The 17,114-nt window shown below is 36.2% G+C and overlaps 1 protein-coding gene across 1 annotated transcript in view; it reads left to right on the top strand.

Moving 5' to 3' along the window:
- The window catches only part of LOC145687877 (uncharacterized), a 41,646-nt gene extending 25,436 nt beyond the window's left edge, over nucleotides 1–16,210 (top strand). Inside the window, exon 4 of the mRNA XM_081761391.1 lies at nucleotides 14,976–16,210. Coding sequence (XP_081617517.1) covers nucleotides 14,976–15,058 — 83 coding nt within the window. The 3' untranslated portion in view covers nucleotides 15,059–16,210. The remainder of the gene's footprint in view (nucleotides 1–14,975) is intronic.
- The last annotated feature ends 904 nt before the right edge of the window (nucleotides 16,211–17,114 follow it).

Raw genomic sequence — 17,114 nt, 5'->3', positions numbered from 1 at the left:
ACGCATGAAAGAAGGGTTGTGGTTCGACCGAGAATTGAACATGGGACACCTTGATTAAAAGGTGAAAAGGAAATAAAACTAATTCAGATGGTTTGATGTATGGAAACGTCACCATGAATTTCACACGATTCGCATTTTTCGTTCTTTTTGTTTTTTCGGTTTAAACCAGTTGTTGATTTAAAAAAAGAAAAAAAAACAGCTGGTGTAAACCAGCCAACCCTAAAAGTAAATACTTCTTTAAAAAGATACTCAAATAAGTAGCAACATTCTATGTAGTATTATTACTTCAAAATATTCCATACCTTCTTTTTGGAATAAAATAAAATTAAAATAAAACATAAGAAAAATACTTAGATTTATATGATACACTTAAAGGCTGCACATCTAGAGCTTTTGGTTTTGTATATTCTTGAAATTCTACAGTTTTATATAAGCACCATCACGGTTTCTTCAGTCCTCAAGTTTTCTGTATTTTTAACAAGAGGGATTCAACATATGAAAAAGGTAAGGACCTGGTAACCCACAATTTTACTATTTTAAGAAATTAGAAATTCTCTGCTGCACAATCCATTTTGAAAGTCGGAAAGCTGATTTTTCACATAAGACTATGCATGAGGGATTAAACGAAGCGGTATGCATTGCTGTCTATCTGGTGCTGCATAACTCAGCAATTGAAAATTTGTTAGTTACCATGTTCTTGGCTCACACCCTTCATATCATTAAGGAACTCTCCCCACCCCACCAACATACACACAAAAAAAAAAAAAGGACTACGGAATATATTTGTTAAGATAAATATGTACAACTGCACAACAAACATGACTGAGTGGAGCTTTTGCGCTTCTATCGGGAAGTCCGGGATTCAACTCAGCATTCGACCATTCTGACGAAACTTTTCTTCATTTCATCTATGAAGTAGAAATAGTGCGTGTACTGTGAGTTGGCCGACTTCCTTTCTTATTGTTTTTAAATCGTTATTATTACTAATTACCAGCAGTGACGGTTTTGCGAAGGTTAGGGGGGCGGTCTTTCGGACTGAAGCCTGTTCCCCAAAATTACGGAATGTCTAAAACAAACGAAATACCTATTAGTTATGCCTTTACTCATAAACTTTAAGCTGCCGTCAAATAAAAATTACGAATGTTTAGAAAAACTAAACATTAATAAGAAAAAAACCCTCCCAAAATACTTTTCTAAATCCGCCACTGATTCTCAGTATAAAATGATCTTCAAGGTTGTACCCGGAAGATTATCGCTAAATATATAAACGAAACGAAATACAGTATTAGTTATGCCTGTACTCATAAACTTCAATCTCCTCCCAAATAAAATTAGGACATTTTAGAAAATGAAACAGAGAAACCCGTCCCAAAGTACGTTTCTAAATCCGCTACTGATTATTTGTATAAATTAGTATTCAAGGTTGTATCCGGAAAATTATTGCCAAATCGTTGCACAGCTACAGTATAACAGAAATGTGGAAGTACTGTTAGACGGATATATTGAAAAACGTACGCTTTAACGGATATATAGAAAAACTTTTGCGCTAGAAGCTAGAGTACTAAGCTCTTAGAAATGAAACACAGACGACAAACTGAAATGATCCGGAGAAGAAAAAAATGTCGATAACTCAAAAGTTAAAATAAAGTTAAATAGCCTCTAAAATTGCCCTCAAATACTACATTCTTCATGTTAGCTTTAATTCGTAAAACATGTGCTCCATCCATCTTGATGGTGAATTTTAGAGCGAAATATGGCATTTAGGTCATGGAATTCTTATCTAACTATAGAATATACTATAAGAAAGCTATTTAGATAGAAAAATCATGAAATTGAAAAAAGCCAAAATTTCCAAAATTCTCGTTTTATTTCCAAAAAAGCCGGCTTTTTATGTGAAAAAAAACATCGATTCAAAAAAGCCGGCTTTTTTGCATCTCTACTTTTTACTATTACTAAGCGCTCTTTGATATCGGTCATTTTCGATGATTTTTATATATCTAACTCCCTTCCCCATGTTGCGGGCATGGCATAGGAAATGTCAAACTGTCATTGTTCATCCCAATGACCCCGAAAAATATGAATTCCATCATTCATATATATACCTCCTCCCCCTCCCCCGAGTTGCGGGGCTGAATTTGGATTAGACGGCATCACAAATGTCACTGTTCATCTCAGCTACCACGAAAACTGTGGATTCGACACTAATATCGGTCATTTCCGATCATTTTTAATGTCTTTCCACTCTCTCACCTTTAAGTTACAACGTCAAAGTGATATGACAAAAGCAATGTCAGGTTTAAACTTCGTCTAGGTTGTAAATTTGATAGAGATCGTTCGGGTGGTTTAAGAGTGATAAAGTCACAGTCACTTTCATTTTTATTTTTTACATAAATCATCATCTACGTTGCACCGTCAAAGTTAAATGACAAAAAATATCCCAGGCCTGAACCTCATCTATGTTGGACCGTGCTCGTGGGTTTTCTCGGGGTTCTCCCGTTTCCTCCCACTTTCTTCATTCCACCATTTCACTCATCTCTCATAATCACCGTCTCCTTTAGCCTAGCCGGCATAACCGTGGGACGTAAAACTCAAAGATTTCATTTCATTTTTCATCTATGTTGGAGCCCCCAGCTAGCCAAAGGCTAGTCTATATTTCATAAAATTGAAAGTGACTGTGTTTATGATTCTTAATCTCTTGAACCGCCCAACCGATCTCGATCAAATTCTTGACGTAGAAGCGGCTCTGGCGTAGGAGTGTTTTTAGCGATTCACTTTGACGGTAGAATTTAGGGGTGGAGGGGGAATTATAAAAAAAAAAAAAATAAACAAAACTTAATAGGCCTAACTCTTGAACCACCGATCGATCTGAATCAAATTTTCAACATAGATGAGATTCGAGCCTAGGAAGATTTTATCATTTCATTTCGACGGTTGATCTTAGGGTTGGGGAGGAGGGGGGAATACATTCAAATAAACAAAACTTAACTCTTGAACCAATCGACCGATATCGATCAAACTTTCAACAGATAAGGTTCGAGCCTGGGATGTTTTCGTCATTTCACTGTTTATGGTGTAACATAGGGGAGGGGGATTGGGGATATATATATATATATATATATGTAAAAAGAAAAAATTGACTGTTTTTGTTACTTCATCATGCTTAAACTACTCTAGCGATCTTAACCAAATTTTCAACTTAGATGAGGTTCGGACCTGGGGTGGTTTTTATCATATCACTTTTACGTTAAAACTTTGAAGAGGGGAAGGAGAGGGGAGATATCTATAAAAATAAATAAAACTTAATAACTCTTGTTCCATCCGACCGATCTCAATCAAATTTTCAACATAGATGAGGTTCGGGCCTGGAAAATTTATATATATATATATATATATATATCGGCCATTCCATCGTAACGGGTGTTACATTTGGACGAATAGAAATTGTTATAAAAATGTCCTTACTGGGTCAAGATATATCAAACTGCCTCGAAACATCACCGTTTTTCTGTGTATTTTAGTAAACACTTAATTTGTTACATATACATGATAGCACAACTCAGTGAGAGTGAAAAATGTGGCGTAACGGGCGTTACAGCAATTGGACATGCACTTTCAGATGCATGTAAATTTAAGCCAAACTCTGCGAACGTCCAACTCAAAATTTGCTTCCAATTATGTTTGCACTTTTCTGAAAGTATGATATTGTGAATATTACAATCAGAAATTCCATAAGTGTAATGGTTTTTATTTAAAAAAATGTTCAACACCGTAACGGGTGTTACACAAATTGTAACGGGTGTTACACAGTGCGAATGAACTTAAACCAACTTCACTTTTAATGAACATATTATGTAAAGAACAAAATATTACAATGTTAATAGATAAAAAATTACACATGTAGTACAGTGTAGGAAATAAAAACACAAAATAATAAACATATAAATCAGAAGAATGTAGGAAGTTTCAGTATTTATATGTAGGTCTGTTGATACACTGATCACTAACAAAAGTCTATTCTTCTTATACTTCAGTGACATTAACTCTGGAACTAAACTTCTACACAACTTTACGTTATTCTTTAATTTTCATAATCGGACTTGGCATTTTACCAATCACGTCATGAAAATGAATTATATTGTGCCTTGCTGGGAATATTAGCGCCTGGGGCGAGAATATACGACGGCGCCCCCGTACATATTAGTGAGGTCGACAGACCAGCCGCGAAGCGACACTATGGTTGAGGCAAACCGTAAGAAACTTTTCCAAAATAAACTCTGCTTTTCCTTGATTTCGAAGATTTTTTTTATTACTTTTTTCCTTCCGTTTTATATATGTGCACATGCATTTTCCTAACATGAGTAACATTATAGGACCAATTTCTAAAACAGGAAGAGGATTTAAGTTCATACTAATTTGTACTGATATGTGAAGTATTTCTTTCTCTCTTTTTTTCTTTCCTTTTCTTTTCCTACCGAATTTTTCGCCCCTTACTTCGGCGCCTGGGGCTTCGCCCCGCTAACCACCCCCTTATGGGACGACACTAGTATACTTTCTAAACTTCGGCGTAGTTCGAATTCCTTTTCGCCATAAGATTTGAAGAACATAACTCTAATATCACTATTTTTGTCCGAAAGTCCTTGACGGATTCCAACTTGACGATAGTCTTTGTTACTTATTTCATCTTTCATTGCCAGCAAGACAACATTCCAACACAAACATATTTCCGGAAAGGGCTAATTACAACTTCATTCGGAGTCTGCGTACACATCATTGTAGCGTAGGTTTTTTTTTCTGGTTTTTCGATGAAAATCTGTCGCGCTGCAGCCTCTAACGATTTGCTAAACGAAGACTTCGAAAGCATCGTATTGGGCTTCTGATAAAGAAGTAGACTTTTAGTATGTTATGAGTACTTAATTGAAATATGGCGCTTTTATGATATTTAATCACTACCCTGAGTGTGCGATTAACGAGGGCATGGGAGGAAGTCCCCTATCCCACGATATCTTCTAGATGTTATTTTCTTTGGAGTGCACTTCATCACTTCCGGTTCAATGTCCCTTAATTCGCACACTGTTCACCCTTACCATAATTCATGTCTTCAGAAGAGGACCCTCTATAACTTTACTAACTTCAAATTTCCTCTTTAGAGTCTTAGAGCTAGCCTAAGTGTACAAAATATCACTGTCAAACCAAGCTAACAATTCACGTGTAACACCCGTTACGCAGTTTTTGCCTATTAAATTATAAATATAATGACATTCATTTTCTTGTTGTATTGCCCATGTGCTCATTTTTACTTTTGCAAAAGATAGACTACTTCTGACTTTTAGTACAAGTTGTATAGAAAAAAAATATATCTTTTTTTGTAACGGGCGTTACATAATTACATTGGTACCAAAAGTAGTCAAATAGTAGACTACTTAATATACTAACAGCTTTAAAACTTCTGAGCTTCAGTTCCTAAGGTGTACGTGCTTGTCTACACCGCAGTGCAGCTGAATCAAATTCTTATCATGTGTTGTTTAGGGGTGTTCAATATTGTTGGTAAATTCTCTCTTCGACTGGGTTCGTACAGCATGGAACGTCAATCGCTCAAAAAGACAAAAACTAAAACTTTTTAACAACAAATCGACCAGCATAGTAAATGTTGAACCTTTCTGGTCATTTTTATATAAATAACGAGCAAAATATATTTAAAACAATTTTCTGTCCTTAGGCTCATATTTACGTGGAATGGCCGATATATATATATATATATGTGTGTGTGTGTGTGTGTGTGTGCTTTGACTTTGACAGTGGAACCTAGAGGAGGGGAGGAAGATTTTTATATATAGAAATAAAAAAAAAAAAAATAGCTCTTGAATTACCCAACCGATCTCGATCAAATTTTCAACATAGATTACGTTCGACCTGGGATAATTTTTGTCGTTTAACGGTGCAACGTAGGAGAGGGGGAGGGGAAAATATATGTAAAAAATAAAAATGAAAGTGACTATTTTTGTGTCTTCATTACTCTTGAACCACCCAACAGATCTCAAATTGTTAACATAGATGAGGTTCGGGCCTGAGGTGTTGTCATTTCACTTTGACGGTGGAACTTAGGGGAGGGGGTAGAAGGGAGAGAGATATATATAAAAATAAATAAAACTTACTAACTCTTGAACCACCGGATCAACCTCGTTTCAAATTTACAACCTGGACGAAATTTGAACCTGAGATGTTTTTTGTCATATCACTTTGAGTTTGTAACTTAAAGGTGCGGGAAGGGAGAGACATTAATAGAGATGCAAAAAAGCCGGCTTTTTTGAGTCGATGGTTTTTTGCACATAAAAAGCCGGCTTTTGGGGAAAAAACGAGAATTTTGGAAATTTTGGCTTTTTTCATTTTCATGATTTTTCTATTTAAATAGCTTTCTTATAGTCTACTCTAAAATTAAATAAGATTTCATGACCTAAATGCTATATTTCGCTCTGGAATTCACCATCATGATGGATGGAACACAGGTTTTATGAACTAAACATAAAGTACGTAGTGTTTGAGTGCAACTGTAGAAGATATTTAACTTTATTTTAACTTCTGAGTTATCGACATTTTTTTCTTTTCTACATCATTTCTTTTGAGTCATCCGTGTTTCATTTGCTAGAGATTAGTAGGCCTACTCTAGCTTCTAGCACATAAGTTAAACTTTTGTTTTTCAATATATCCGTCAGAGCGCACGTTTGTCAGTATATCTGTCAAAGCGTACTTCGACATTCTTGTTATACTGTAGCTGTGCAATGATTTAGCAATAATCTTCCGGATACAAACTTGAATATCATTTTATACAAATAATCAGTGGCGGATTTAGAAAAGTATTTTGGGAAGGGTTTTTCTTATTAATGTTTAGTTTTTCTAAAAGTACCCAATTTTTATTTGAGAAGAGCTTGAAGTTTATGAGTAAAGGCATAACAAATATTTCGTTCGTTTTGGAAATTCTGTAATTTCGGGGTACAAGCTTCACCCGTAAAACATCCCCACCCTAACCTCCTTCGCATTCGTCACTGCTGATAATTAGTAATAACAACGATTTAAAAACGATAAGAAAGAAAGTCGGCCAGAACTCACAGTACACGCATTATCTCTACATTTACAGATACAATTAGAAGAACTTTTATCAAAATGGTCGAATGTGGGGTTGAATCCCAGACTTCCCGATAAAAGCGCAAAAGCTAACCACTCACTCATGGTTGTTGTGCAGTTGTGCTTAACTTCAATATATTTTCTCTCTCTATGGCCTATGGAATTCGAAGATTCAATGCCGCGTTCACAAAAGCTCTCCACTTACTTTTCAATCCTTAGCAACTGGATCCAGTTTTTACTTTGTATTCCTATTTCTGCGAGATCTAATTTAATATTTTCCTCTCATCTGAACCTAAGTCTTCCTAATGGACGTTTTCCGATTGGATTTCCAGTTAAAACTCTGACAGCGTTCCTACCTTCTTCCATTCTGGCTGCATGACCTGCCCCACTGAGCCTCCTAGACTTGGTGACCGTAACGATGTTTGGTAAACCGTATAAATTATGCAATTCTTCGTTATGAAATCCCCTCATTCCCGTTCCTCTTGGGTCCGAATATTCGTCTCAGGATTTTATTTTCAAATGCTTTCAGTCTGCGTTCTTCCCTCAAGCGACCATGTTTCACAACAATAAAACACAACAGGCATGATTATCGTTTTATATATTTTAAGCTTTAAATTTCTCGACAGAATTCGCGACGACAAAATACTTTAAACTGAATAATAACACGAATTTCCTGATTTCAGTCGACATTTAATTTCTTTGTGGATATGATTTTGGTCTGGTGATATTGATCCCAAATATTTGAAAGTATCCACACGCCGTAACCTGGTGAATACAATTCAGCTCTAGGGCCTGGTTGCTATCTTTAGTTTTCCTTATAGCGTACTCCGGAACAAAGATGAACAATAATGACGATAACGCATCTCCTTGTTTCAGGCCATTCTCGACGTGGAAGCTCATGGACAAGAATTTTTCTGCTCGGACTTTGCTCTGGAATTCATTTAAACACATTTTAATTAGTCTAACTAGCTTTTTCGGTATTCCGAATTCTGTAAGAATGTTGTACAATATTTCCCTCCTATCCGAGTCGTAAACCTTTTTAAAACCAATAAAAAGCTGATGTACTGGGTAATATATTCCCATTTCTTTTCGAATATTTATCGAATAGTAAATATCTGATCGATAGTTGATCGATTTCCCTAAATCCACACTGATAATCTCCAATAATTTCTCTGCGTATGGAATCAATCATGTTAATAGAATGTTAAGAGAAAAATGCCTCGATAATTATTACATTCAGTTTTGTCTCCTTTTTTGTGAATTGGAACAGTGATTAATTCTTTCCACTCTTTTTAAATGTATTCCATAGTTTTTTTTCTAGTTTCGTAATATGTTGAATTCCTGTCGTTAAAAATTCAGAAACCTTCAGGACTGGGTAAACCGTGATGGTGCTTATAAGTCTAGGAAACCGCACGATCAGATGAACAGTATATTATGCATATGATCCATTAACAGAAAATTTGGTATTTTCCCGATTCTGAACAATCTTAAGGAACAGTCAGTGCATTATAAAATTCGTAATTTTGCCGATTTTGCAGATTCCAAGCACCTGATAGATGGTAACATTATTACGTATGTGATCAATGAATGAAAAATTTGTTCGAAGTATTCATACAATGTATATGAAAGTTAAAACTTAAAAATTTCAAGAATATATAGAACCACCCGAAACCAAGTTCTTGATGTGCAGCCTTTAAGATTATCATATAAATGTATTTCTCTCTTGTTTTTATTTTTTGTTTCAAAAAGAGGATGTGTGATATTTTGAAGTAAAAATATTACATACAATTTTGCTAGTTATTTGTGTATTTTTTTTAAAAAAGTACTTATTTTTGTGTATAAGAAGTTAAAAAATTATTTTATATAAATTGGTTAATCCTTTGGAATTCATAATGTAAATATGTTAAGGATTTTTTTAAAAATCTTTTCAAATTCATGGTTTATTTTAGAGGTTCTATATCATTATCTACATCAACCACTACTCAAATGAGTCTTTGTGCTGTAGAGAAGCGAAACAAAGTGTGCTTTATCAATTTAATGCAAAATTTTGAAAAAAGCCCAAAATTTCCCAAGCAAAAAAGCGAAGCAGAAAAAACCGAGTTTTTTTTTTTCAAAAAAGCCGGTTTTTTTCCTAGCTCTTGCATCTCTAGACATTAAAAATGATCGAAAATGACCGATATTGGTGTCGAATCCCTAGTTTTCGGGATCGCTGAGATTAACAGTGACACTTCCGATGCCGTTTAAGTCCAAATTCAGCCCCGCAACTTGGGGGAGGAGGGATATAATATAAATGATCGAAGTGACCAATATTAGTGTCTAATTCATAGTTTTCCGGGTCGCTGAGATGGACAATGACACTTTCGATGTTGTGCCCTGCAACATGGGAAAAGGAGGGAAATATATAGCAGTCATTGAAAATGACCGATATCAAAGAGCTCTTTAGTAATAGTAAAAAGTGACTGACTAAGAGAACATATTACTGTTTTTTCTTAATTTAACCCAACGGAGCGGGTAATTGATGCTAGTTTATTATAAAAATAAGTTTCTATAAACTGTTTTCAAAGTTTCTTTGTAGTACAAAGTAAAAGTGTTTCCAAGTTCAGTGTATCCTTAGCACACAGTAGTAGCTTCGGGAATTTAAGGTTAATTAGGTTTGTACGGGAACCCCTTTGCTCATTGCAAGCCGCTGAGGTGTGTTTGTTAAAGAAGTCTTCTCTGCCCACAGCGACCTCGGGAGACGGTTTATAAGTAACTTCCTTTGCTCACTGCAGCCTCGGGAGGTAGATGCTAATTAGGATATCTCTTTTACCTAGGCGGCCTCTAGATAAAATGTATGGTTAGGATTCTCTCTTGTCAACAGTGACCTCAGGAGGTGTTGTTAGGTTAATGATCAGTTATGAACTGATACCTCGGTCCTCTTTTTATGGGTGTCCTTTGAGAGGTTCGTCCATCTTCGGTTTCCTCCGAACCGACTTCGTGTCTTCTGTATCCTCTTACTATCGTCTACTTGTAACTGGGTTGGTAAACAAGAACACGTATTTACATTTGTGACATGTTTGTAGAAGTAACATACACTAGAAAGTATGGATCCTTACAATATATCTGATAATAATATTGTTGATATATATGTACGAGTTTTTGGAAAAATCATCGCTTACATATGTTAAATTTTGTGAATGCCAATGTGTTAATATTGCATCTGTGAGGCTTGTTAAAATCTGAATGATGTGTATATGTCGAAATTTTATATATCAGCAGGCTGTTCTTTTGAGCCTTCACTATACCACGGTCAAACTATATGCCTATCACAACCAGTGAAATCTTCTCGTTGGAACTTTGTCAATGAAATGTTATGTAACTTAACGCATTGGCTGCCGGACATGAATCACCAAAGGTTATGTACCAGATCAAGGCCTTTTTCAGGTATCCACGCTTTATGGAATATGTGTATTAATTTGATACACATGACAGCCTATATGTTAAAAAGTATCGATCTGGGTTTCCAGGCATCAACAACAAATAAAATGAAATTAAAGAAGAGTATTCAAATGAAACTGAAATCCAGAGATTTGAATTAATGTCTCAAACTGTCCTCATCAGAGTGACATAGAAGACTTAAAAAAATGTCCTGTAAAGTACAAGATTGCTCAGGGTTTATCATCATATATTTTTTCACCAACCAGAGCAAGGGAAACAAATACTAGAATCATTTTACACTACGGCACAACCGTGGGACGTAAAACTTAAAGATTTCATTTTTCATTTTACACTAGTAATAGAATCACAGATATTCCTGAGAAGGCAAAAGCACAATACAATGTGTTTTCTGTTGAAGCACCTTCGGTCTTAAAATTAAACTTCCAAATATTTGTAGAAAATGTGTCTCCATCGCAGAAATGTACTAAAACTCGAAAGCCTGACGGGCGCACTAAACTGGGCTTGGGGTCAATAGTTGAGCGTGAGCCTAATTGAGAGAAACGAGCTCGTGCGAGCCCCAGGAATCTTAGCGAATACAAGACCGAGTGAGTCCGAACCCCAATGAGGGAGTATAATTGAGGGAAGTAAGCGTAGGCTCGGGCTCTCTTTCCTCATGAAAGATGATCTAGAAAGCGGGTCATGTAACAAATTTGAAGTTGTATAGAAGAGTGCTTTCGATGTTATTATTTGTATTTTTCTCTACTCATTTGAGCAGGCGATATAGAAATATACGGGTCATCCAAGTATATTACTTTTTTTTTTCCCTAGGGTTTGCAGGAAGTTTCTTACTGTACCCTTTATCGTTTAGTGAGTAACTAGCGTATTGTCTAAGGAAAAAAGCTCACTACATTTAGTGGCCAGGGAAGCTCGATCTATTTGTATATGGTACTTTATTTCTCGATAACTATTGGTCAAATCGGAATGAAGTTTGATCGGCAAGTATACCATTACCTAAGGGATAAAAATCACTGAATTTGGTGGCCAAGCTCGGCGAGGTACAGGTTCGACCCGACAGAGGCTGTGTTTTACAGCTTTGCATGGCGGGAGCATCTGAGCTCGGTTCACCTCGGCTTATTGCTTCTTTTTATTCTCTTCCTATTATTGCTTTTTAGTTCCTGTTGAGTTCGTATATGATTTTCTTCTTTCATTGAAACGTAATGAAAAAGTCTGTCTTACACCTTTAGCACCCAACTCGAAGGCAGATTCTCTGATACTGCGCACGGGAAATTGTGAGAGTTGTGATAGAAAAATGACGGACAACGAAAGCTGATGAAATAACGTGCAAAGTCGCGTCGAAAACACAGCATGTTTCACATTAATAACGACAACCAACTCGTGCAGGATGTTCAAGTCTAGTCCGAACCCTTCAATTGCAAGAAGTAGAGATGGTTGGTGCCAGTATAATTCACTTCTGGGGAACTACGACTGTAGTGAGCTTTCAAATTGGGAAGTTCAAAATCCGCTCACCAAGAAATCTTAATTACCACCAAAGGGAGTTCTGCTGGTATCAACCATCTCTTGTGTATATTCTCAGTTGAATGGTTCAAACTTATCTGTAGACACCCTGCATCAATTGCTGGTGGTTATTGATGTGTGGCATGCAGTGTGTTTTCCAGGCGACTTTTCAGCATTATTTTACCTTTATATATATATATATATATATATATATATATATATATATATATATATATATATATATATCACAAAGCTCACGGTTTGCCGTATGTGGTGTCAGGAAATCATTCCTTTTAGTGAAAGGTACAAGATACTTCATTAATGGAAGTATATATGACTTCCTCTGTGAAAAATGAATACGTCACAGCACACCTATGTGTGTTTCGTAATTTACGCGATATTGTTGACAATCCATATTGGTGCCCTAAATTTTCAATGCGTGTGACTTCAAGTTATTCAGATTTCTTTGGGTGTTTTATTCCGTTTCGTGCCACCCCCGCAAGTCTTTATAGGTAGTTTTATAACATACTATATATGTATATATACAGGGTGTGTTAAAAGTTCCCAAGCAAAATGTCATTTACCTGGACCCACAACATAAGTGAATGAAGTTATTATTTGAAATGACGGCTGGTCATCAACGTGTTAGCGTAAAAGACAGTAACTGCATTAACTTACGTTGTGGATCCAGGTAAATGGCAACGTTGCATTTTCATTTAACATTGGGTGCATAAATAGTTTCCGCCCAAAATGGCTCATCTGATTTTAAAAAAAAAAAAATCCTTCACTTTAGATTGAAAACATATTTGTAGACGGTTCCCCCTCTTACTTTTTGGTGTAACTCTGATAATAAAAAAGTTGCCCTATGTCAAGGGAGTTTTGAGACACCCTGTATATATTGGTGTGTGTACATATACAATAATTCATAAATCCCTTTGTTGCTATACACTGTGTGTTTGTATTTTGCCTTGGGAACTGAGTTCTGTACTCTATTTACTCTTGTTTAATATTTAGGCTGGTTTAAACATGTTATAAACTATTCATATCTATTCCTCTTATTCCTCGTGGTATTTTATACGTTGTAAGAACTCAGAATTGTAGAATTCAGAACTACTGATACATTTATAGACATAGGGGCCGCGGTGTCTCAGCGGTAGAACGTTCACCTCTGGTGCATGGGGTTCCGGGTTGAAACCCTGCTCCCGCCAAGTGAACTTTGTGGTGGACAAGCACCGTGTGCGTGGGTTTTCTCGGGGTTCTTCCGTTTCCTCCCATTTTCTTCGTTCCACCATTTCATTCATTTCTCATCATCACCGTCTCCTTTAGTGTAACCGGCATAATCGTAGGACGTAAAACTCAAAACTCTCATTTCGTTTTTTACATTTATAGGCATTTCATTAATATATTGTGTGTGTTTAGTGAAAAGTCCTGTTTTTATCGTCGATGCCAGGATTCAGTGTCAGGTTGTGAACAGATATTGAACGTTTTTCCGTTTGTTCTACTAACGTTACTTTGATCAAAAAGTTCCCGGAATTCACTCATGAAATTAGAAATAAAAGCTTATTCCTGAAAATTGATGTTGTCCGCTTCGAAGTAATCCCCGTCGACTGCAGCGCACTTACGCCAGCGCTTGATCCAGTTCTCAAAACATTTGTGGTACTCGATTTTCGGTATGTCCATCAGAGCCGTCTTTGATTTTCATATTATGTCTTCTCGGCTGCTTAAACGCGTTCCCCGTAATAATTTCTTGAGTCAATCAAACAGGAAAAGGTCGTACAGAGCTAAATCTGATGAATTCGGTGGCTGCGGAATGGTATCCGTTACGTTTTAGGTGAGAAATCGCGGATTATGATGTTATGATGCAGTATCCACTAGTTGTTTGACCAGAGATCTTTTCTTTTTAGGGGAATTGCTTCACGCAAATGCTTCATAACTCCCAAATAGTACTCCTTGTTGACTGTCAGAATTTCTGCCAGAAATTCATGATGTACAACACCGTTGTAATCCATGGAAACCGTGAAAATCACCTTCTTTTTCGACTGAAAACTATGTGTTGTTTTCGGTCTTGGCTCATTGGGTGCTCGCCACTCCCTCACTTGATGTCTGGATTGCATGTCATACTCATGACGCTACGTATCGTCTCCAGTAATGATACGTTTGGTGAATGTTGCGTCGGATTCAGCCTTGCAAATCATGTCTTTGGCCATATCGACGCAGTCCCTATTTTGCATGAAATTCAGGTTTTTTGGCAATAACTTTCTGCAACACAGCGAAAACCCAAATCATTCACTATAATGCCTTGAACGGATCTATAAACAATATTCAAGTCATCTTCCGGTTCTCTGATTGTTAATTTATGGTTGTCGGCTAACATTTGTTTCACTTTATCGATGTTCTCGTCGGTTTTCGATGTCGACGGCCTGCCACTGCGATAATCATCTTCAACTGACTCATGACAAAGTGTAAAGCGTTCGTGCTACTAGTAAACTTTTTTTTTTTTTTTTTTAAGCATTATTGCCGAAACACCTTATCGAATCCGTTTTAACGCAAAATTTAATACACACTCATTGTTGCAAAATCAACGCCATTGCTAAAATCGAAACATCCACCCAAACAGATATACTCAACACTGCGTCACTTTCAGAAATGGCAAACTAGGATGTTCAGGTTGGGAGGGAATATCGCTGACAAGTGTGGCAACCCACAAAGAAAAAGAAAAAAAAATCAAATCAAGTGACTGAGAGCGCCACACGGTGGAGATTCCGGGAACTTTTTGATCAAGGTAGTTTGTCATGCGAAATGATTGTAAATGTGTGTTGGGAAATTCTTCCCATTTATTAGAACAGAATGGAGAGGAAAAGTTGGTGTAATAACCTAAGTTGTTTATTATAAGATGATGATTGTAATTTTCCTTCTTTTTTCAGGTCTCCGTCCACCTCTGGGACCAATGGGTCCAATGCGAGGCCCACCTATCATGGGAGCCCCTCCCCAAGGACTAAATAAATGATGTTAGTTGTGTAGTGATGATGTGTGAGAGTTTTTCTCATTTTTATTGATGTCTGATTCCACTCGGGAATCCAAGAGGTTGTGTCCGAACATATCCGACGGAATGTCGAATGTAAAATTAGCAATCGAGGCAGTTAGGTGACGTTTCTGTCGGTATTAGCAACACATGCTTCAGTTTTTATTATTTCTTAATTTAGGTGTACTTTTAATTACTATATAGATATTTTCTTGTCACTTGTGTTTCTAGAAATTATTTATTCAAATTCTGTTGTATTGTTTAGATTGAAAACGATGCTATTGTCATGATTGTCATTAAACTAAAGGTATGTGCTTTAAGCATTTCATGAAAACTTTGCATTGATATGTATTTGAATATTGTCATGTTGATTTACTTTCTGTACCTTAATAAGGCTGTTATGATTTGTCAAAAGTATCGGATGCATTACATAAACAGTTTTTATTTTTCCTACTGCCTTGTGAAGAATTATAATATATATATATATATATGTTTGTCAACATGTGTTGCTGTAAAAAAAATCTAAGAGTAAGGATATTGCAGGAATGCAAGAAGGTTCTCGCTGCGAGAGAAGGGTGTTCCATGACCCGATTTGTGATACATATACTTATTGGAATTGTGGGAAAACTTCAGCCACGCTCCCAAGTTACATGAATCTTCGTTTACACATATATATAGGTGAAAGTTACGATATGTATTTGAGTTGTTGTGTTAATAGGATTTGCCTTAAGGAAGTCGACCATATTAAAATATGAAGACAGGCAAGACGTACAGATAAACAAATAGTTGAGATACAATATGGAGTAATTGAATAAAATGTTTATTTTGAAGACATTACTCGTGTGATTGCTGCAGGGTACTTTTAGGCCTAATACATTAAGAGACGACCGTGCCTCACATCAGTTGTTCATATTGTTTTATAAAGCAGTGTTGCCTGTGCTCAAGTGAAAAATATATTTAACTTGTATAGTTCCTGAAAACTTCAGCTACACTACAAATATGTGTATTCCTTATGTTTGTTTCGGCTTCCAGAGAAGAACTGTTCTAATGTTTGTGTAAAACTTTTATTTGTTCCCTGTCTTTTCCTTTTGTAAAGAATAAATTTTCTTTCGTTTTTAAAGAAAAAAGGTACCATAATCTGAATTTCATTGTATTTCTGCCAGTAAGCACACATTCCATTTGTTCGAGTTTAAAAGTTTAGCATATATGTTGTCCTATAGATTCTCAAACAAAAGTAAATCCAAAAGTGAAAATACTCTGCTACAATTATCAATATATATATATATATATATATATATATATATATATGAGTTGCATTTAGAGATTTTCCTGAAAACGCTGAAAATAGCAGGGCCAGTCATAAGTTCGTTGGTTTTTGAACCCATCTTAATGTGTCATATTATTGTGTGTTACGTCGAAGCACCGAGCATAGCCATAGTATGGTATGAATTGCATGTCAGTTATAACGTAGATCAGTTAAATTGAGCGGTCAAACATACGAGCTCGATCAAGTGGCTATTTGTATACTGTTAAATTATTATTGGTAGAAATGGGTGTAACATGGACGTTGCAGAGGAAATGTGCGGTGTGGAAAGGAAGAGCACTGAATATTTTGACAGCCAAAACAATTCACGTCAGGAGACGCGAGTGTTGAAGGCAAACCTTGGGTTCGGAGACTAGTTTCCTTAATCAGGGACCTCCTGGATCAGACTGTAATAACCGATTCAGGCACAAGTACATGTCAACTGGCATTACAGATACGATCATTCTAAAGAAACGTGTTTTATCATTTTCGTTGACTGGGTTTGTCTTAGATGGTCTCAACTTGTGCCCCACGAGTTGATACCAGAATTCGGCAAAAGATTAATCACAATGTACAGAATCCTAGTGACAACAAGTTGGTGTTGAATCATCGCAGCTGATGAAGAATAGACATTATTGGGATATTCTGCTGGTGATACGGATTCAGCATCCGAGGAACATATTCTATCTTTGATCTTATTAATCTATTCCAACCAGTAATTTTAGTTGTGCTACTTGT

The sequence above is a fragment of the Thermobia domestica genome, chromosome 6 (genome assembly GCF_964235325.1).
Source record: "Thermobia domestica chromosome 6, izTheDome1.hap1.1, whole genome shotgun sequence".
NCBI classification, from domain to species: domain Eukaryota; kingdom Metazoa; phylum Arthropoda; class Insecta; order Zygentoma; family Lepismatidae; genus Thermobia; species Thermobia domestica.
Note: the sequence above shows the minus strand (reverse complement) of the source record. Positions and strands in the feature narration are given on the sequence as shown.